General features: G+C 40.7%; 1 protein-coding gene across 2 annotated transcripts in view; it reads left to right on the top strand.

The window, feature by feature from the left end:
- Positions 1 to 3,482: 3,482 nt before the first annotated feature.
- The window catches only part of LOC138492307 (solute carrier family 2, facilitated glucose transporter member 11-like), a 453,312-nt gene continuing 432,992 nt past the window's right edge, over positions 3,483 to 23,802 (top strand). The window contains exons 1-2 of one of the 2 annotated variants that reach the window (XM_069619352.1): positions 3,483 to 3,827; positions 4,074 to 4,166. In XM_069619352.1, coding sequence (XP_069475453.1) covers positions 4,074 to 4,166 — 93 coding nt within the window. In that variant the 5' untranslated portion in view covers positions 3,483 to 3,827. Of the gene's footprint in view, positions 3,828 to 4,073; positions 4,167 to 23,802 lie in introns of those variants that run through there. The other variant, XM_069619354.1, reaches the window with a different exon arrangement.

Raw genomic sequence — 23,802 nt, forward strand, 5'->3', positions numbered from 1 at the left:
TATCACCTGTGTCTAGAAACTCATGTAGCAGTCAAATGCTACCCTTTCCAATCAAAATGGCTGGTGGTAGTGGTTTTACAACGAACTACCATGATTTTTCCCGACCGCGAACACCGGTAGCTAACAATCGCGGGAGCCATGTTTTTCAAGATGGAGCCTTAAGACCCTTTCTTTAAACGGGTCCCGGTCTTCTTTTTTCACTGTTTCTTTTTGGAAAGGTCCTTATAGTGTTTGTCTCTGTGCCAAACTAGGTTTGGTCCCTTTGTTTCTATACCTTTGGCATGCTTCAGGACTGAAGACCGCCTCTGGCGTCTGAGTGTCTGGGGTGGGCAGGAAGTGAGGGAAGTGCCCGAAACTCCCTGTGCTTAGTCTTCTAAGAGACCCAAATGCACCCTGGCGTGATTGGCTGGCAGACTGTCCGGCAAGGACAGCGACCCTGCTTGGTGAGTGACAGCTAGGCTGGAATGAAAGGGAGAAAACTGTTTAAAAGGCGAGTCTTTTGGCTTGGAAGACAGAGTCGACCACTGGAACGAAAGAACCCGAAGACGAGCTGGAAGAGGACAGCTGCTGCAACTCCTGGACCATTGGTTTGCCCGGTGAAGCCCTGCTGCAAGTCCGAATTGCCAAGTTCATCTCAACAGAGAAGCCCCTTCAAGGACGACTTCTTCCTTTGAGTTGGTGGGACCAATAAACTCATAAGCCACCTGGATACCATTCTTGAAGCTGGTTAAGTTTAACCAGGGGGAAGGACACCAACTTGTGTGCTTGACTACAGCTACTCAAACCGAAGATCTTCCATTTTGGCAGCTTGTTTGACCAGTCCATGTGCAGTGCAGGAGTCCCCTGACATCCTCCCTCTTGCCCCCATGACTGAGGCTCAGGAACAGCGAGATCTGCAGGAATTGCCAGGATCCAACATCTTCAGCTGCATCTTTTCTTCAATTTAAGGTACTGTGCCAACCCGATTGAGAGAACTTACATCTCGCAGTGAAAGTTTGTGAAACTTTCCCAACTTGCAGGCCTAATCAGCTTGTGACCCAACATATGATTCTTTTTCGTACAAACTACTTCTGAGAACTTTGGCAAAGACTTTACCGTTTACTACAAGAACTGCTCTTTCCTATCCACGACAGTAGCCCATTGACTTTGGCCTAGGCCTATTGAAATGAATCGAGTCCTCTAGTGAACTAAAACTATTTGCACTGCCTAAGAAAGTATTTGTGATCTATTTTATTAACCTGTGCCTTTGTACTCCTATTTAAAGTGACTGAAGTGCCATTTTGCTCCTTTTTCAGGGGAGCCTAATTTACTCAGAAACGTATTGGTTTGATACTGAAGTGTGTTTGTGTATGATATTAAGTTGCCTCCTTCTAGTGAATGTTTTCTAAATGACTGTAATAAATTAATAAGAGTTCTATCAAGAAACCTTGAGTGTAAGTGTCTTCTTGAACCACTGTGATTGTAAGACCTCTGTGTAACTTCTTGTACTGCTGACATTCCCGCTTGAGATAAGCCTGGCTGCTCAGCTCGCTACCAAAAACTGTGTAGTACATACTTATACCAAAGGTTGGTTTTGCTTACACCTGTAGTCCTAATAGTATGTGGTGGTCCCAGAGGGTACTGCATGGAATTCTGTCTAACAAACACCCATAATCTAATGCAAATTAAACATACCTTCACGCGGATTGGCCATTACTCCCTGTTTGGTTCCTAACACACACCAAAAAGATTAGCTAAGAAAATGATAGTGGCTTACATGAGAGAACTATTTACATGTAGGTAGAGAGCATTTAAAAACAAATACTTTTGGATAGAACGTACATAACCTGTTATTCATAGTTCTGAATATTTGTTTCTGATATATATCTTCCCACCGCACGCTTCTTGGCGCTTCAAGCAGAATGCATTTATTTATTTACATTTATAAACAGGTTACATTACTTAAGGAATGAATAAGCCATTCACTTCTTGGCTTCTTTGCTGGATCATGCTGCAGTGCGGTTCTCAGGCACTCGGGGAGCCATATCCCTGGGGACTGGTTTGGAGGGTTGCCTTGTGTACTCTTCTGTGATTTACGCACGACTAGAGCTCATTTAGGGGGGTTGGCTTCGCCGGGGCTAGAGCTGTTTTTATGGGGGTCGGGTCTTTTTCATGGCTAGTGCCATGGATTACATGCTACTGTTGTTCGAGAGGTCAGTCTGTGCCAGTGCTAGGTCTGGATTGGGTGGAGGGGGTACGGCGGTGTTAGTGTTAGGTCTGGATGGCTATGCCAGTATTAGGGGTGGGTTGTGTAGAGGAGGGTGGGGGCACAGACTGTCTGCGCTAGCCTTGTTTTTGGGTAGGTGTAACGATGGCTTATTTTAGGTCTGCTGTAGTGTGCATCAGGTGTAGTCTCAGGGATGTCATTTTGGGGTTGCCAGAGGTCGCAACTGCGACCTCTGGCGATTCCCTTGAGACCTCTGTGATCTTTTTGCGACCTCTGATTAAGGTCATTGCATAATTCTTTTTAAAATAATATGGGGTAGCGAAAAGATTGCAGAGGTCATGGACCTTACTCTGCGGGTTACCGTGTGCGTGAGTCAACCTGCCAGTGCCTTCAACCTCTGATTATTTTAAAAAGAATTATGAGGCAAGTCACTGGCGGGCTGAATCGCGCGCGCAGCGACTTGCAGGGCAGGCTCCATGATGCCTGCTTGGGGGCATGCGCGGCTCCACTAGGTCTGGACTCGGCTGGCACTCGAGGTCATGGTTGCCTGGCAACCATGAACTTTGTCCAACCTCACCTCCACTATGTCTCCTGCATTGCAGAGGTGAGGTCATGGAGTCATGGAGCTTGCCTTGCGGGTTGCCGTGCGCGCGAGTCATTCTGCCAGTGCCTTTTAACCTCTGATTATTATAAAAAGAATTATGAGGCAAGTCACTGGCAGGCTGAATCGCGCACACAGCGACTTGCAGGGCAGGCTCCATGATGCCTGCCTGGGGGTGGGCACGGCTCCTGAGGCTGCGCTGCATCGCCCGGGCCGAGGAGAAGATGCTGCTGCAAGCACTGCTGCATGGCAAGGGGGTCTGCCAGAACCACACTGCCGCCGAGCAAGGTGAGGGCTGCATGCAGTCCGCACGGGTGGGGCCACTGTTACTGTGGCACAGCGTAGCAGGCATGAGGCACAAGCAGTGCTTAAGTGCTATATATTAAAACATCATTATCGTCTGGCCTTGGACACCTGCTTGCAATCACAGTGATTTCGTAATATGGGCCAATACGCACTGATATTAACGATACATATGGTGATCCATTCTTGTATTAAAAATGTACATCAATTTACAGGGTTATCGTGACCATATTGTTCATAGTGTACTTAGACACAATGCTATGTGATGCCACTTCCTCTGATGGCACGCAGGGGCGTGGTCAAATGACATCCCTTCCTGTGATGTCACTCTTGGGGGCGTGACATAGTGATGTCACTTCCGCGACCCCTGGCATTTTGGTGAAATGACGTCCCTGTCTGTGCCATTCCTAGAATGTTGGTTTTGCGAGCTGTTGAGGTGGGCCATGGTTCCCTTTTTACAGCCAGACCAGGATTACATAAACCCCGTTTTTGCAAGCTCCTTTAAAACTCGGCTCCCTTCCTCCCTCAAAGTGCAAACAGAACTCCCCGGTCTCATCTCTTACAGGTGCGACTTGAAAAACCGGCGGATCGAGATACTTTTGTCTTAGGTAACACGGCGCGAACATCACAGATGATAACGTCCGTGCTCAGACTACAATTTGAGGAGGTGGGAGGAAGTCTGGTGATCGTCTCTCAAATTGACCACTGATTTAATAGGTTTGTCTGTTCATTGACAGTGATATCTAAGATCCGTTTTGAGGAATGTCGGTAGAATCTGCCTTTACTACTTTCTGTGCACCACTCACAAAAACGTGTCACCGTTTCTACAGGCAGTTCAGTGGAAGTGTTAGTACTTTTTGGACTGTTAAAACAGAAGTTGTATGTAGTGCGTAGTGTTTAGCTTTCGCGGGGGCATAGGATTTCAAATACAAATAACATGTTCGTCGATTGTTTTCTTTGCAGATGGGGGCGTTGAGTTGTTTAACCCCGAAAGAGCCGGACAGCTCAAGGAAGTTGATAACAGACGGTGCCTCAGGTGTGAGGCGTGCACCCAAGGCAAGCAAAACATATGCAGTACATATTTCTGTATTCTAATACTTTTCTTTCCATCACAGTCATGCGTTTCTTCATTCACTTTTTGCGAGAAGACACATTTTGCAGCCCTGTGCGTTTCTGCTATCTTCGCAAAGCTATCAATATTTGTTTTAAAATTATATTTACTTTTCTATCAACAAGTGCCATATTTAATCTGCCTGTCCAGAGATCACAACCTTTCAGTGCTGCAAGGAGTGCACTCTGACACTAACGCTAGCATGCGCGTTTCATTGCGATTCAATAATACTATGGGCTCTGTCAGCAGTAAGCGGTCACTGTTTCGGGCAAGATATAGGTTCAGCAAAACGAATCGTTCCGTCTTCCCGTCCCGCTTCCCTGCCATGTGCCTCACCGCCGACATGTGTCTGCATTGGCAACAACTGGGACGCGAAATTGAGAAAACCGTGTAACTTGAACATGCTCCTTGAATATGTAATTTTCGCTTAAAAAACTCACCTGGCCTCTGTTGATTTATAAAAAGGAATTGCTGTAAATCCAAATTAATTCCAAGAATTTGGCGTGTAAAAAGCTTATGAGTCTGAATTGGAAATGCAAAGCCTATCTAAATTCTAACATACTCTTTCTGAGTATATATGTATACATATATGTATATATGTATACATATATATATATATATATACACACAGCCACGGTAGTCATAAGCAGTGAGGTTATAAGTGAACATGAGTGTGGTGTGGTGCGTGTGGTGGTTGTGTGCACGTTCTAGCGTCTTGGCTGCATGGCTGCAGACCATGCACCCAAGACTAAACGTATAAGTATTCAAATTAGAAGCACCATGGTTTTGATATGCAGTGATGGTTGTGGGTAGGATCTATCGTCTTGGTTGCTTGGCCATAGGGTGTAGGTGGTAGGTTATACATCGAAGATGCTAGGCCCAGCCTACAGCCACTGCACCATATTACTGCCATAGATTAGACGTGTAGATTCACATATGTATGAAATGACTGTAATTATACTTACTGTTTCATTTGTTCAGAATCCATATATGTCTTACATGATTTTAGTACTTGGCGGAACTATCCTTTGTTAATTTCTTTGATAAAAGAAAAAAGCATGTTAGTGTTTGCATTTTATGAAGACTTATTACATTGTATAATAGACAGTTTAGCTTTTTTTTACCCTCATATTTAGTTTACAAACCAGTGTACTGTGCATTTTGCTCAGTTTCTGTGTTTGTTTTTCAAATCCTTGGGTCTGGGGGAAAAAAATCCTTGTCGGATTAAAAAAAACTTTATTTACTATGCTACAAACAATTTCTTTGTGTTCTTTGAGTGTTTCCTTGTTCTTTCTGATTAATGTTATGTTTGTTACCTTGTTGCTGATTTTCAACAACAGTTAGATACCTGTTGGCGTATTCTAACTGTTTGTAGTCTTTCACTTCATTTTTTGGTAATGTTGAAGTACACATTAGTTATTACATTTTGGCTTTAAGAAGATTAAATACGCATTTGTAAGATTAGCTGGCAATCTCTGCTTTAGAGTAATGATGCTATCATTACATTCCACCCATCCACATTTCTTTTTAATGTATGCAGTGTAGGGACCTGCATTGGTTGTAGCTCCTGCATGGTAGATTATACCTACTGTTGTAAAGGTTTTCTTTCCAAGTGACACTTGACCGTGGGTGAATCCAGTCAGCTTGCAGTTGTTTTTGGTATCATCTGCATTATAACGTAGCAGCATAACTATTATGTAGTTACTATGTGTTTGTATCAGTAAGGTGGAGCGATCGTCTGAATTGCACATAGTACATAATCTGCCCTAGTTTGCATTCTGTACAAGTTGCTGAAATGGAATGGATTCACAATTAGGTACGGATACATACACAAATCGCTCATTTGGTATTTTTTTGCTGTATCACATTGCTACAGAGTGTGCATGTATGTTTCCACATATATGAAATCTGGAAGATTTAATTCATAGGTATGTTTTTGTTTTCCAGTACTTGTAGTAAGTACATTAGAAATTCTTGTGGATCTTCTTGTGGGTTTATAGTGAATCTCACCATTCCAGCACAGTAGACCAATTCTTGTTTTATTCTGTGAACACTGTACATGTTGTCAGGATAGTTTGATGTGTTTCTATCAAGGACTAACATTTGCAAACACAATTGGTCTGTACTGTGTAAATAAATATTGTTAACAATTGGTGGCAATTGAAATAGAATATTAATTGTTACATTTGCATAGCAATTTACACCAGTTTCATTTGAAAATTTGAATGGACCAGCTAGTTCTGTATGTGAATGCTTTTTTCGGAGTTTCTGTTCCTTCTTTGAAGAAGTACCTGGTTTACTTTCCCTAATAGGTTCTTCTTTGCTTGTGGTAATTGATGAACCTTAAGCTTCTATTGTTCTTTGAAGGATTTGCTGTCTTATTCTGTTGCATTTCTGTTTGAATTAGTTTTCTTTTACCACGTTTTACTTTTTCTGGAACAGGATATTGTTTCAGATGGGGTGTACAGTGAACGCTGTCTATTGTATTCTAAAATGCAAGGAATATCAGCGTTCATTTTACTTGCATCAAAGTTGATTAGAAATAGACCGTCAAGTGTATGTAAGCGTGATAGTGCTACGTAGATCATGCCTTCTTTAAAGACTGTGTTTCGTATATCTATCAATGCTTTGTCTAGGGTAATACCTTGGGATTTATGAATGGTGACTGCATATGCAAGAGTTAGAGAACATTGTTCTCTACGTACATACATGTCTTTGAAGAGAAGGAATTGAGCAGTTGAGCGCCCTATCCTTTTCACTTCTGAAAGTTTGTCAAAGCGAATATTGACAAACTGAATGTTGTTGTCACATGGGTATGATTGAAAGCCAACAACTGTACCCAGTGCCCCATTAACTAGCCCTTGCTCCACGTCAAGGTTACGTTTAAGTATTACTCTACAATGTAAGGATAATTTTAATATTTTTTCCAACCCAGCTGTGTTGGAGATTGAATTTTCTAAGCTATTTTGTCTTGTTTTGGCTTGCTCACACATGGGTAGTGTCATACCATGTACGTCTAGTTTGTCTGTGGCGCAAATTTCCATTATTGGTTGCATTTCTTTATTTAACATTGTTTCATTGAATTTGAAACAGCTTGCAAAAGTTAGCATTAAGGCCCTACAAATGACATTTTGTGCGCTAACATCAGTAGCACATGCATTATCACCATAAAGTACATGAATGTGCCGGTTTTTCAATATTGCTTGTGCTTCTTGAGATAGTACACCAACTCTAATACTTTTTCCCTGCAAAGAGTTTTTCGTAGTTTGTTTTAAGTACTTCTTGCAATCTGAGGGGAATCAAAGCCAACATTAGGTTGGAGACCATGCTCACTTCATCTATTAGTAGCATTTTCATTTGCTTTAATACTCTACGTAGTTCCATTGCAGCTTCTGCAGAAAGTTTGTAATAGTCTAATTTGTTTTGGTGTTCTACTGGAAGAAGTAGTAATCGGTGTAAAGTGACACCGCCTATGTTGCAGGCAGCTAAACCTGTGGGGGCAGTTACAACAGCTGACAGTTTGTTGTTTGTCAATTGTTGAAGGAACTTGCTGATGATTTTGATTAAGAATGTTTTTCCTGACCCAGCTTCACCACTGACGTACAGCATTATAGGTTTGTAATTTTTGCAGGTACATTCTTTATTTTCATGTTGTACACCATGTGCAATTTGTTTTGTTACGTCTTCAAAAATGGTGTGCTGATCTTTGTTAAGTTTTACTTGTTGTACGGTTAAGTCTTGTATATCTTCTTGGTAGTGACACATGGTGTTTTCCACTTCTGTCATAGCTAATTCTGCCTCATTTGCTATTAGTGGCTGTCCTAGTGGTTCTTGGCTTCCTGTTACAGAAGGTTGACTACTGTTGGAAGAGTCCTTATCTAGTTGGGCCTGAAGTTCTTCTTCATGTTGCTGTTCATTGTGCAGCATTGTTTTGTACTGCGTAAAGTTCACAACGGTGATAGCGCTTTAATTTGCTTAGAAAGCATCTTCATAGCAGTCATAGTTATCTAGTATCTCTTCCTCTTTTCTCCATGGTTTAAAAAGTTGTAGCAGAGACATGTAATATAGTTCTTTCTGTTGAGGAGTTTTTAATGACAATTTAACATGATTAATTAAGCTTTCTATATCTGCCTTTGCTTTCATCGGGTTTTATATTATTTTTGTATGCAAAGTTTTGAGCTATGTGGTATAGACACATGCTTTCCAAAGTGCTACTTCTGTTTGGATAGTATGTTTCCAGTAAATTGTTTTTTAAAATGTCTTGGCTGTTGGGATCATTTCTGGCAATTGTTTCTATGTCTTCATATTATTTCAGAACTCTTTTTCGAGATTTAGCAGGACCAAGACTGAGCCATACTATGTTGTCTGATTTTCCGTACAAAGCAGTACCGGTTAAACGGTCTGCCGCTTCATAGGCGCCACATTCTCTATGAGAGAGCATTTTTATGCCTAGGCTGTACAATTTCTGAGATAGTGTTTTGTCTGATGATAGGTCATCCCAGAGGTCTTGCAGCTCTGTTTTTTCTGCTTTTGTTAAGTAGGCTGTAACATATCGTGCAACAGCAGTGGAATTGTCTGCAATGTACTTCACATCTATGTTTGCATTCCATAAGAGGGCAATGATTGCATTGTAATCCTTGATATATTTTGATCTTCTGTTCTTTTTATGTAATACTTGTTCTTAGGTGATTTACCTTTAACACTATGTCGAACTGAAGACATGAAGTTGTTCACTTCACCTGTTTCTGTAACTGGTCTAGGGAAACCAAAGCGGCATTTGGTGTAGTATTTCCCTTTGTTTTTGTATTTGCGACGACAATATTTGCCACATTTGTGTCTTTGAAATTGTAAAATCTGCCCATGCAGGTCACTATGTGTCCGTTGTGAAGGGATTTCACAAGTGACATATTTTTGGATGAACTGCAAAACAGTGGCATTAGTGTCAGGACCAAATTTAGATGCACCTGTGATCCATAAAAGCATGTGAATATGTGGTGCTCCTCTCGCTTGGTATTCTCTTCTCCAAAAGAAGTGTTGCACTTCTCCGAGGGGAGGAACAGTTTTATTGCAAATAAAGTGTAGCATAGCAATGAAACGATGATGGAAATATCTTGACACATAAACTGGATCTAAGTTCTCCAGGTGTTAATACATCTATGTTGGTTTTGCTGTTGTTTGATATGCGTAGGGACTCATGTAAATCTTCCCATGCATATTCGGCACAACGTAGTGTAACAAACCAAGTCGGTGGTCCAAGGTTTCTGATCATACAAAGTATGTCTCCGTGCCGTCAGAACCAGCATTCTTTTGTACCACGCATGTTTGCAAAACAAATTTGTTATACTTGATTGTAAAACCGCATCTTTTTCTTGTACTTTTTGTATTATTGCGTAGCTGAGATATTTTGAACGTGGGTTCCAGATTTCAAAATGTGTGCAACTCCGTAACATAGGGTTGCTAGTTCACTTTCAAAGAGTAGGTAGAATATGTATTCCACATTTTGTCTAAACCTGTGATCTTGCGAATGCATTCGTAATGAGCGGTATTCTGATGCTGTTATCTGAGTGGGTCTATCATCGTATCTTCCACCATTGCCAGTAGGAAATGGCAGTGGAAAAGCACGTGCTTCAATACTTTTTTCCCATACGCTCATTGGTGAACCTTTGGTTTGTCGCATTTGGTAAGTTTCTAGTGCATCATCTATGCTTTCATTGGAATGCAATGGATGAATTGTGTACTGGTCCACAAGAGTGGATACTGCAGCAGGATCCAGAAGTTCAAATTGTCCAGTTTATGATGACTCTTCAATTATTTCAGTTGTTTCCCTTAAGCTTTCTTCAATATTTCTTTCCTTGTAGTATTCGTTATTGTCTTTTAGATATTAGATATTGCAAGTCTTGTCTAACTTTATGTAAGCCCACCTGTTGTTGCCAAATTATTTTGTCTTTTGTTGGTACACCATTTACCAAGACAATTAAAGAATGCTCTATTGAACTTTGCACTCCTAGAGTGTGTACATTTTCTGTTAGATCTAATGGCAAATAAACTACTTTGCCACGAATGCCTTGCACCATTTCAGAGGGAGGTAATTTTGCTGTTTTTGGTTGAAGGCGTATATTTGCTTGAAATGGGTGAACTGTTTGAATTATGATGCTCTCATACAAATTGAGTTGTTGCAGGGTTTTTGGTAGTGGGAACAATTCCAAATTATTTGTGATAGCACGTGAAGGAGTTTGGTTATTGTCTAGTTTTGTAGTGCAGTAACTGCAACATATTAGGAGTTCACTTATTTCATAATTGTTTTCTGCTAAAAGGTAGAGAGCTAATTCAAACCATTTGGAATATTCATTGTCTTCTATTTTGTATGCTATGTCTATATTTTTTGTGTTCCTTTTGTAAAACGTTCTGCGGCAACACACACACACATGGTTTGGTATTTCAGCCGATGCACTTTTAAATTTTAGTACTTCTTTTTTGTATGTGTAAAAGAAGGCTACTATGTGCAGAATTGTTGCTAGTCTGTTCCAAAACTATTGCATTTTGTAAGTGGCTTTCACTTCCAAAATATTTTTTTTTTTTTTTTTTTTTTTTAATAAAACTACAGTTCGATAATTAAATCGAACTTTTGTTATAATTGACCTTTCTCGCATCTCATCCGTCCTCTCCAGTGTTTGATCACAGTATGTTCTTTGTGCTGGTGATAAGTTTGGATCACTGTTAATTAAGGATTTTCTTTTCCTTATCACAAGTTGTATTACAGAGAATCATGGTTAAATAGTCAATTATCCTGCATGATAGTTTAATATTATGGCCGGCGCTTACATATGACCACCAATCATTCATGTCATAGTTCTGAGGTTTGAAGCTAATTAGGTGCAGGGTCCGCTGTGTGATTGTGCCTGTGCAATCAAGTATCAAATGCTTGAGGGACTCTATTTCGCTCGCATCACAGAATCGACATTTGTTGTCTGCGATGTCTTTCTTTTTTCGTATCCATAGCATTTCTCGATTGTTTAGGGCGTTCAGCCTGAATTTTAGAAACATGTTCCTGTGATATCGTGAAGGACAATTTAGTAGGTATTTTGGTGGCTTGTGTAGTTTTATTTCTCCAGGACCTAATGGAAGACCCGTTTTTAGTTTCCTGCGTTTTTCAATGTTATGCATCCAGTCCCATTCTTCTAATTTTTTTTTCGCCTGTTGTGGTCGATCGATTAGGTCAGATTGACTTATATTTGCGGAGTCCATTATGGCTTCAAGTTTTTTTTTCCAAATTTGGATTAGTATTGCTTGGGTGTCGTCATTTCTGATCTTGAAAATTTCGTATGCTGGTATTTTTTTACTGCAGTACATTTTCCTGATGGTGGAGAGGGATTTCCAAATCACTGTCATATACAGCGAATTAAGTGCAAGTTCGTATCTCAGAGCCACTGTCGAGATGTAGTGAGGAAGCCTCAAGGCATATTTCCAGAAGATCCCTTCTAGTCTTTGCCATAAGCGAAAATCCAAGTTCCAACCAGCTTCAGCTCCAAATACGATGGTTGGAATGACCTTCTGTAAATAGAAAGTCAGTAATGGTGCAATTGTGAATTTCCCGTTTTCGTGGTTGATTTTTGCTCCTTGTAATCCAAATTTGAGAGTTCTACTAGTTATGTCATTGACCCAAGCTGTTTCACAGATGGAATTGTTGAACATCACGCCCAAGTATCTTATGGACGATACAATATTAAGTTTATCACTTGCAATTCGCCATATGAATTTTTTTCCTGCGTTTTTATTGGTATGACTGATGCTCATGATTTTTGTTTTGTCAGTATTGATCAGTAGCTCATTTGACTTCATATATTCATTGAGTCGTGTCAGAAGTCGCTGTAGGCCGATCTGTGTATAGTCGATTAGTACTATATCATCTGCATAGATGATATGTTTGATTTGGGTGTCCTTGATCCTTGGCGAGAAACAGGGTACTGAGTTTAACCATTTCGGTAGGTCGGCTATAAAGATTTTAAATAATTCTGCTGCCAGTGGGCAGCCTTGCTTGACGCCTTTATGAGTTGTTACTTGTTGGCTCAACTCGCCTTGTTGATTTAACCTAATCTGTATTGAGGTATTGGAATGGAGAGCTTTCAGGGGTTCTAGGATTGTTGGCGGACATTCCCACTTTCTTAGCTTTGACCAGAGTTTCTCACGGTTTATTGTGTCAAAAGCTTGCCTGAGATCTATAAAGGCAAAGAAGATTTGTCTCTTTGTGCGCAGAGCCTCAAGTTTTAACATGTTTAGCACAAGTAGGTTTACATCGACACCGGCCTCCTCTGTGAAACCTGTTTGTCGAACATCATATATTTCTGCTTTGAGGGCCCATGAAGTGAGTTTCTTTCGAAGGAAGGAGCCATATACTTTCCCGATTGTGTCAAGTAGGGCGATTGGACGATAGTTCATCGGATCGTTCCTATCGCCTTTCTTATAGATAGGTACCACAATCGCCTTTAACCATGACTCCGGAATTTTCTTTTTTTCCGACACTATTCTAAACAGAGATTCCATGAACTTGGCCCAGTGTGTTTTGTTTCCCTTCAACATGATATTTGAGATCTGGTCGGGGTCTGCTGCTCTTGAGTTTTTTAGCTTCTGTATTGTTGTTTCTATTTCGTCGCTTCGAGGTGTTACGTCCCATGGTAGATCTGAGACGTTTTCTTGCACTTGTGTGTCTTCGTTCGGGATTTTATATATTTCCCTGAAGTGCTCAACCCATTTGTTGCCATCAATCGGATTTGATATTGTCGGTGTTGCTTTTGTATTGCCTTTATTTAGGATTGTCCAAATATCGCGCGTGTTTTTTGTGATCAGCAGTTGAAGCATCAGCTCCGCGCGGTTTTGTTCTATTATTGCTGAGTGTGCTTTTAACCAATGTCGATATTCTTGTCGTCTTGTTTTTACTCTAAGCGCGATATTGTCTGGTGATAGCTTTAATTTCTTGATCAGCCGCAAATCTTTCCTCATGATTTTTTTTGCTTTTGCGATAACGTCGCTGTACAGATGTTTGTTTGAGTGCCCAATTACTTTAGAATTTATGACTTTCGGCCGGCAGTCCGTCAACAAGGGAGCATAGTTCACGATGTTTTCTTTATTTATGTCGGTGGTGAGTTTCCCGATTTGTAAATGGTTAAGCCTCAGGCGATTTCCCGCTGCGTTCGATGTAATTTGTACATCAAGTTTTCCAGGAACATCGCCCCAGTCGGTCTCTAGGGCTAGGCGGAGTAGATCGTGGTCGCTTTGAGGCATTGATATGATGTTGAGGGAATTCACTTGGCCAAAAAGATTTCTTGAGACCCAAATGTAGTCTAGTGTGTTTTGGCTATATGGTCCGTGCCATGTTGGGTTACATGGTTGGTCTCCTTTGGTTCTCCCATTGACCATGGTACAGTTTCTTATAGCGAGGGCCTCAAACCAGAGCTTTCCTCTCTGTTCAACCTTCTCGGGTTCCTTTAACATATTTGTTTTTGTGATTTTGTCAAATTTGTACCAGCTACAATTTAAATCACCACATACTATGATGGTTAGGTTGTTATATTTCGTTGAGGCTTCATCTATTAGAGTTGTCACTGAGCGATGAAGCTGTGTGGCGAAATCTTAGCAGGGTTCCAGTAACCATTTATTAGCAGTAGAAATTGTTTCGCCTGCGTTGTTGTGGCAGATTATTTTATTTGGATACGGTAAATTCCTTCTTGTAGGTATTTGGGTGTACCATGCAGAAGAGTGTTATTTAAATTGGCTAATTGTGAAGCTGGACTTTTAGCATAGTATATTTTATACACTAAATTTCTTACAATTGAATGATGTATTGATATCCTTTTGATATCATGAAAGGTGTTTTTGCAAATAGGTCCAGAAATGCAGGCTAATGAATGTCCTTGTAGTCCTGTGGATTTGCGCACTGGACAGATATCCATATTTTGCATCACTTTAATTTTAATTTTCTCTTTACCTTTCACATACTGATTGAGGATCTGACGTAAAGATTTGAAAGATTTGTTAGGAATGGCACACATTGACGTGCACGGCCATTTGTATACTGGACATTCTGGTTCAGTCGAATCGAGAGGTAATTCTGAGTTTTCAGGGGATACTTTTCTAAGCAGTGTTTCTTGTTCCATGATGGTATTATTGATTTTTTCACACCCTCGTCCACTACTATGGATGGCAATTGTGTTTGTTTGATTTTGTTTGTATGCTTCTTCATTAAAATATGGTTCTGTGGTTGTTGTGTGACTCCATTCACCTCCAAAAATATGTAAGAGGTTATTCACATTCCGTTTATTGATAAGTTTCTTTTGTAGTTTGGTACTTAGTTTTGTTAGTGTTTTCATCCTTTTTAACACTAATATAAACAACTTCCTTTTGAGAAGGATTGCACTGTCCACGAGAGCTTGTAGGATTAATTTTCTACGGTAGGTTTTAAGGGTTGAGGATGATTTCGGTCCTCTTCTTATTAGATTCTGAAGGACTCTGTGGCAAACATTTTAGCTAAAATACTTTTTTTAATATAGGTTCTTGTTACTATATAAGGATTAATAGGAGCGTTGTTAGCAGTACTGCTAGCTGATTTTTTGTGAAGAGTTTTGTGTTTCGTGCCACATTTTGTTGGAGGAGGTAAAGTTTTGGTACTTGAAGCTTCCTTTGTTTCGCTAAACGACTGTATTAGCTGTTTTGTTTCAACGTTCTCTACAAACTCTGCCACAGATGGATGCTTAGGTTGGACACTTTTATTTTTATTTGCTCTACTTCTGCGTTCCTTTCTACGGACTCGCTTTTTGGTAGGCATTCTTTGGGGTCTGTTGAAAAAAGGAAGGCATGGTTTGGTCTGTTGTACAATGTATGTGTGCTGTGTGCATGCATGCATGAGTTTGATGGGGAAACTCTTTGTGGTGCTTTGTGAATGTGCATTGGCCTCTTACAATGATTTGGGAAGGCTATTTTTCTGTTTGTATACTACTACAATGTGCTTCAGGTGAGAGTACAAAGTGGGCTAGTGGTGAGGAGAAGCATTAATAGTAAACGTAATGGAATAAAATTGAAACAGCTATTTGTTTTCTAGTACTAACATTCTAAGGCTTCTGAATGTTACTTGAATTCCAAACACACAGGGATTTGTGAGCCATTCTGCCTGTTATTCTTTGTTTAATAAATGGGGATTTGTGGGTAGAATGGTGGTTCACAAATCACGGTTTGCTTTGGTGTGCAAATTAAATACATACCCCACACAGTCTCTTTGAAGAATAGTTAGAATATAAAGGTAGTACTGTACTTACTTTTTTTTGCAGAATGACCAGGTTTCTTCGGATATGTCGTTTGCAGTGTAGATGCTGTTGATTTTCAGGAGAGTAGTTTTCACTGTGATTGTAAAAAGAAGAAGTTAGTAACTTTGTGTGTTTAAAGCAGTGATGTTACTCTACACGTTAATTTTGCATCTTTCGTCGGAGTATTCTCCTTTGATATTTCAACACAGTGCATGTGTGCATTTCACTTCACTATGTGCTGCCTTTGTATGTTACTTGCAGTATGTTAGTTGCACATGCTTCAGAAATGAGTATAATTTTTAGGTTATGAAAATGCCTTGTTTCTTTTAAGCTGTGTTATCTATAGCAGAGAGGTTTGTAAGCGATAGTTCATTATAGTAGATGGGAAACATTTCTCTACTTTCATATTATAAGTACGATTTCAAAAAATCGGAGAGACCCTCAGAGGGAGATGTCACCACAGCAATCGGGAGCATTTATTTTTCTCATACGATCGCATTGGAAGTAGCATTTATGTTGGCGGGACACAGTAAAAAATGGTGCCATTTTCTAATGGAAAACCGAGTTTCGCGCTAAATAGGGAGGGTTGTAACGTATGTATAGGTTATGCGGGAGACAGTAAGAAGTAGTGCAGTTTGTCAATGAAAAATCGGACATCTTGCACTTAAAGGGGGAGCGTTGGTATGTATTGGCTATGCAGATTTAGTGGCATTAATTTGTTTAACTGAAATCATAAGGGTTGCACATGTTCTCTGATTAAAATATGCATACCTGTACTTTATACTCATGCATGTGTGCATGCATGGAGCTGTACGTAGAAATCCGCGACACTTGCACAGTAGTTTTTGAAGTAGGTGCTTTGCAGTGATATGCGACTTGCATTCAGAGTGATCAGTAGTACATTTGAAGTGCCAAATTTTGATGACGGAGTTAGATGTAGAGATGTTCAATGTGATTGGTGGATGGTTGTGTGATTGCTTAGCTGTGTCCAATGAGGGAATGGATTTGCAAGTGATGTGGAAAGGGTAGAAGGACTGGCTAAGAGTTACGTGCCGCACGTAGACAATGCTTGTCCGCGGTAGGGCGTGTCACATACGGGTTTCTACAGCAAACCCAGCATGGAAAGGGGACTGTAGGCATCAGCCAATCAGATGTTCACATTGCTCTTTTGTGTCGAAAGATGGTGTGTATACTGAAAATGGCAGAGGTGCAGAGGGTCAGGGTTTTGGTCCTTGGAGATATTTTTGTCCATGGTTTACAGCACTATGCTGAAAGTAGGCATGTGGCACACAATTTCGATGTGAGAGTAGTGGAGGTGGTGTGGAGCGCTGAGACTGATCGCAATGTTACGGCAATTCTCCAAGTTTGCACAGAGATGCGTACGATGACCACGCCTCATGTGGTACTTTTGCACTACAGTGCTTGCCATTTGGGCTACGTTAGTGCACAGACTTTGTTGGAAGATTTGGAACAGTTGCTTCAAGCAGTCATGAACATCTTTCCAACTGCAAAATAATTTTTTTCTGGGTTACTCCCTAGAGGAAAATGGGACAACAGTTCTGTTTTCTGTCCTGATCAAAGTATTGGGAGGTGTAACATCAATCACGGCATGCATGCTTGTATGGTACAAGCTGGTATGTATTTCTGTAGCCACGAGAACATTGTTCCCAGTAATGCGGTTTATTTTGAAGCAGATGGTGTTGCGTTATCTTCTTTGGGAAATGCGATGTTCTTTTGCAATGTAAGGCTTGCTTTGAAGAAGGTTCTTTAATGGTTGTAGGAATAAAGTAAGAACAAAAAATATTTTTTTTAAAAAAATAACAGGTGTCTGTAAAGCATCTGCCCAAAAAAAAACAGTCTTTTCAGAGCCCACCTTAAAGGGGAAAAGGGGAATAATATTTAAATGTACAGTCATCCCGCTCTGATCCTGTATGTGTCCGCCGGCATGGCGGTAGTTTGCAGGCAGCGCGTATTACCAACAGGGATTCTGGGGTGGAGACGCATGCAAATGAGAATGTGGGAAGGTAGGGATTGGTCAGTAAAGTTCAGTGGGTGTGTTCTGAACAGAGAAATTTAGTGAGAAGGTCTTCTCCCTGACAGGAGACCAGACAGCCATGGCTCTGTGTGCTCGAAAACAGATTATCTGGATTTTGGGAGACTCATGGATACATTGTTTGAAGGTGCATGCAGAAAGTTGCGATCTATGTGCAGATCTTGGATTTCCTCATGTTGAAGTGCACTGGCATGGCGTGCATGGAATGAGGTGGCTGGACTTGGTACCTCTCTGTGCAACTTTACAGACAGAGCGTCATCCTGATATACTTATCATTCATTGCGGAGGAAACAGTTTAGGCCGTTTCTCTGGAATTTCTTTGCAATTTGCAATGAAGGAAGGACTTGCGAAGGTCATGGACATGTTTCCAAATTGCCAAATAATTTTTTCTCATATTGCACAAAGACAAATATGGCTGCATTCTTCTGCATTTGGTCCACAAATGGAGAAAGCGAGGCGCAATGTGAATAAGGCTGTTTGTGCCTTTCTAAGAGATGTTGGCATGTCCTCATTCCACAATGAAAACATTTTGTTTCGCAGCTCTTTCATTTTTCGCAGAGATGGAGTCCATCTCACATATGCTGGCAATCAGATTTTTATTAGCAATATACAAAATGCATTGCGACTTTTTTTGGATTTATAGTCACCTATTTGGCAATCCGTTTTTTCCAACCTACAGTTTTTGAAGCACACAAAACACCACCGAAAAGCTCTTTTCAGAGCCACCACTTACTCCCAGTGAAAAGTCCATTGGTTTTGTATGCTTGTACCCTCCATTTTTGTGTGTCCTACGACTGTCCGCGGACGTTTTCAAAAATGCGCGGGGGCCTACAATGGTCACTTGATAGTTCTATTGTTAAACCGGGAAAGGCGGCTCTGAAAAGAGCCTTTTTTGTAATTTCTGTTATTTTCCAGTTTACTGCTTTTGAGCACACAACATACTAGGAGAGGAGGGCAAAGGAGGGTAAGGAAGGGACACCAACCACGGAGATAAGAAGGGGCAGGTGAAGAGAGAAACATATAGGGTGGGCTTTACTTAGGTAGGGGGCAGTTCTTCTGGTGCTCCGTGACCGTAGCCTCAAAAGCACTTCGAAGACTCTCCCCCCTGCAGAGTACTGCGTCACAGTACCTACACAATATTGTGACCTTCGAAAGGTAAGGGTCAACAGCATTGCGAATGGCTTGTGAGGCAGCTGGAGGGATGCGCTCCCCCACAGGAGTGTCTCTTGTGGTGAGAGGATCTGACACGGAGGATGCTGTGGAGGAATTCAATCTACTACGTTCTTCACATGGCACCACCTTGCGAATGTCCGCACTGTGGAACGAAGTTAGGTGTCGCTTCATGATTGTCGTACCAAAGCTGTACGCACCAGGTCTCCCGCGACTCAGCACCAACTGGCACTGGTTACCCCTGACCAGGTTCGTACATGCTTTTGGTACATTCCCAAAAATGGAAAACAACCGCCACACCCACGATTCCCGGCGAGTGCTTGTAGTGCGGAGTTCCTCCACCTCATTCTCTTCTTCCTCTTCTTCCTCGATCTCTACATCCTCACCCGTATTTCCCTCTGCAGGCCCTTGGGGTGGTGGTGGCGGTGGAGGGTTTGAGGGTGGTGCTGAGGCTAATGAAGCAACAGTAGCCATGGATGCCATAAGGATTAGTTGCCTAATGGTCGCTACAGCAGTAAAGGCAGCACAACCAAATCTGCTATAGCCAGAAGCACAATGAAGATGAGCCCGGGGGTGTGGCCATTTATAGGGGCGGAGGGGTGCGCCTCATGAGCATATTGATCACTCAAAAGCGCTGCAAAAATTCAAAACAACACGTTCACAGGTAGAGCTATTGTATGGGACATGTGAAATGGTGATTTTATACTGTAAAATAATTTTCCCTGTGTGTATAAGTTCTTTTGCAATGTTGCGGAAGCAGCCAAACTGCGCAAATTAGTCCACACACTCAGCGTGGGTGCGGTCACATGATGATGCCCTGAACACATCTGCAAGGGAAATGGGTGCCCGCTGGACAGCAAATGCAGACTAACAAACGTGCGCATGCGCAAAAGTGTTCTACGGGCAGTGTTCAGGTCCTGAAACTAATTAAAAGTGTGTCACAAGTGAGACGGACAGTTAGGGACAGGCACGATGTTCACAATACTTATGGGTGTACTCCGCATGTGCGTACGTGATCTGCTGACTGTACGGCCAGGTCCAGTGTCCTTAGGACACCTCCATTTTGTTTGACTAAGAACATGCCGGCCACCGCGCCTGTTCTACGGACGGTTCCATCTTGGCTGCGGATGGTACGGACAGGTATAGTGTTCTTAGGACACTCCCATTTTGCTCATTTACTGACATCCCAAACACCTGGTGTGTTCTAATAACATGTTTTATCTTGTTTGTGAGCGGTACGGAGAGGTACAATGTCCTTAGGATGCCACATTCTGGTCATTTACGCACAACTTGAACAGATGGTGCATTCTAAGATCAGTTCCCTCTTGGTTGGCATTGGTGCGGGTAGGTGTATTGCCTTTAGAACATCCATACTGTATTGATCACAGCTAGCTCGAACAGGTGCGCTGTCCGCGGACATTTTAAGTCTTTTTAAAAAAAATGTTTTCCTCAAACCCTCCGACTACAACTAATATAAAAAAAGTTTTAAGAAAAACACACACACATCAATCAACAGAAATACAGGGGGAAGCGGATACTGACACAAATATAGGGGAATTAGGGTTCAACACGGGCTGGTTGTGAGGGGATGATTTGTGAGGGGATGAAGGGATGGATGTTTCATCAAAACGTTTATTTTCTTCTTGCAGCTTTTGGGGATGGTTCACTAGGAAATGGAGAAGGGGGACAGGTACAGGTGGGACAGTGATAACGTATTTTTCCTCTCACAAACTCCTCCACAAATTGTCTTAAACTGTCAAAACTGTCATTTAGTGTGTCCATTTTCAGTTCTATCCTTTTCAGCCTGTCTTCCTCTGTGTCGTTTGTTGGCCTTTCTTCTTTTGTTTCCTGGTCTGTTAATAATAAATGTATATATGTTAAATGCCCATAAAATACAGACCATTATTTTGCTTATGCAGAGCAGTGTGTACCATTATTATCGCTATCTTCGGACATTTCCCCATGCGGAAAATTCTCCTCTAGCCACTCCAAAGTACTGCACATTTCAGTGTCAAAATAAACAGAAAGACATTATTTTTTCTGCCTCTCATACCAATGTTGTAATTTGTCTTCGTTGTAGTGCTTGCTTCTACTGTCGGTCCTGGCTGCAGAGTTTCTGTGAGGTAATTACGTTGGAGGCATATGTGTTTTTGTTATGGTATAATCCATTTCATTCTACATGGTCATTAAATACATGGTAATTGTTTCAGACGTTTAGGCTTCCCTATTTATTTACTGGTACTTATAATGTATTTATGTGTCCTTTTTCAAAGTTGAGCATTTTTTGTGTAACACAATAGTACAATTTCAGATACCCTGTGACTGTTTGGGTAGTGTTGACCTGGGTAGTGTTGACCTCGTCCGCGCCCGTCCGCAGACAGGCGCTCAGTCCGTGCCTTTCAAATATCAATAGCGAGGGGGTTCTGTATGTTCTATGTTGCATGTATAAAAAGTAAGCACATTATACTACATATCTCCCAAGATCACTTGAAGATAGTGTATATTCAGCACAAAAACTTTATTAACGCGATGTTATGATTAGGGTCCCCTTCAAAAAACCTGTGAAATTCAGTAAAAAAAAACTTTGTTAAAGGGACGTTATGGTTAAGTTGCCCTACTAAAAACCCATAAAATTCACTAAAAAAAACTTTGTTAAGGGGACGTTATGGTTAAGTTGCCCTACCAAAAACCTGTGCACTTCACTAAAAAAACCTTTCAAACGTGCCATTATGGTTCAAAGTAAAACCGAAAAACGCCTGAAATTCACCAGTTATGGTAGGATAAACGACCATGACTGCCTACACCACTGTGCTCTGCTAACACTAACAACCAGGACATGAAAGATGGCATCACAAATGTCAAATTGATATTATTTGATGCAAGTTGGCTGTTGGGATCATTTTTGGGTATTGTTTCTATGTCGTCGTATGATTTCAGAACTCTTTTTCTAGGTTTAGCAGGACCAAGACTTAGCCATACTATATTTTCAGATTTTCCATATAAAGCAGTACCGGTTAAACGATCTGCAGCTTCATAGCAGCCACATTCTCTATGGGAGAGCATTTTTATGCCTAAACTGTACAATTTCTGAGACAGTGTTTTGTCCAATGATAGGTCATTCCAGAGGTCTTCCAGCTCTGTTTTTTCTGCTTTGGTTAAGTAGGCTGTAACATACCGTGCAACTTCAGTGGAATTGTCCACAATGTATTGCACATCTATGTTTGCATGCCATAAGAGGGCAATGATTGCATTGTAATCATTGATATATTTTGCTTCTTCTGCTCTTTTTATATAATATGTGTTTTTAGGTGATTTACCTTTAACACTATGTCTAACTGAAGACATGACGTTGTTCACTTCACCTGTTTCTGTAACTGGTCTAGGGAAACCAAAGCGGCATTTGGTGTAGTATTTCCTTTTGTTTTTGTATTTGTGACGACAATATTTCCCACATTTGTGTCTTTGAAATTGTACAATTTGTGCATGAAGATCACTATTTGTTGCTTCTGATGGAATTTCACAAGTGACATATTTTTTGATAAAGTGTAAAACAGTAGAATCACTGTCTTCACCGAATTTAGGAGCATCTTTAATCCATAAAAGCATGTGGCTATGTGCTGCTCCTCTGGCATGTTATTCTTTTCTCCAAAAGAAGTGTTGCACTTCTCCGAGGGGAGGAACAGTTTTATTACAAATAAAGTGTAGCATAGCAATGAAGCAATGATGAAAATATCTTGAAACATTAACAGGATCTAGAGAGCAAAGTTCTCCAGGTGTTAGTATATCTATGTTTGTTTTGTTTTTGTTTGCTATGCGTAGGAAATCATGTAAATCTTCCCAGGCATATTCTGCACAACTTAATGTAACAAACCAGGTGGGCGGGCCAAGGTTTCTTATCATACAACGTACATCTCTGTGACGTCTGAACCAGTACTCTTTAGTACCACGCATGTTTGCTAACAGATTTGTTATGCTTAATTGTAGAACCTCATCTTTTTCTTGTACTTTTTGTAGTAATTGCGTAGCTGACATATTTTGAAATTGGGTACCTTATTTTAATGTGTGTGCAACTCCGTAGCATAGAGTTGCTAGTTCACTTTCAAAGAGTAGGTGGAATATGTATTCCACATTTTTTCTAAATCTGGGATCTTCTGAATACATTCATAATGAGCTGTATTCTGATGCTGTTATGTGAATGGGTCTATCATTGTACCTTCCTCCTTTTCCAGTATGAAAGAGCAGAGGAAAAGCATGTGCTTCTATACTTTTTTCACATATGCTGATTGGTGATCCTTTGGTTTGTCGCATTTGGTACATTTCTAGTGCATCATCTATGGTGTCACTAGAGTGTAATGGATGAATTGTATAATGATCTAAAATATTGGATAGTGTTGCAGGATCTATAAGTTCAAATTGACCACTTTCTGGTGACTCTTTATTATTTTAGTGGTTTCCTTCAAGTTTTCTTCAATATTCATTTCTTTGAAGTATTCTTAATTGTCTTTTAGATATTACAAGGCTTGTCTAACTTTATGTAAGTCTATGAGTTGTTGCCAGATTATTCTGTCTTTTGTAGCTACACCATTTACTAAGACAATTAAAGATTGCTCTATTGGATATTGTAGTCCCAGAGTGTTTACATTTTCTTTCAGATCTAATGGTAAATAAACAACTTTGCCACGAATGCCTTTCACTAATTCAGAGGGAGGTAATTTTGCTGTTTTTGGTTGAAGGCGTATTATTGCTTGAAATGGGTGCACTGTTTGAATTACAATGCTCTCATAAAAATTGAGTTGTTGCAGGGGTTTTGGTAGTGGGAATAATTCCAAGTTATTTGTGATAGCATGTGAAGGAGTTTGGTTGTTGTCAAGATTTGTAGTGCAGTAAGTGCAAAGTATTAAGGGGTCATTTATCTCATATTTGTTTTCTGCTATAAGGTACAGAGCTAATTCATACCATTTGGAGTCTTCATTGTCTTCTTTTTTGTATGTTACGTCTACAGTTTTTGTGTTACTTTTATAAAAAAGTTCTGCAGCAACACACACACACATGGTTTGGTATTTC

Source organism: Ambystoma mexicanum, chromosome 10 (genome assembly GCF_040938575.1).
Source record: "Ambystoma mexicanum isolate Mex_15411 chromosome 10, UKY_AmexF1_1, whole genome shotgun sequence".
Classification (NCBI taxonomy): Eukaryota; Metazoa; Chordata; class Amphibia; order Caudata; family Ambystomatidae; genus Ambystoma; species Ambystoma mexicanum.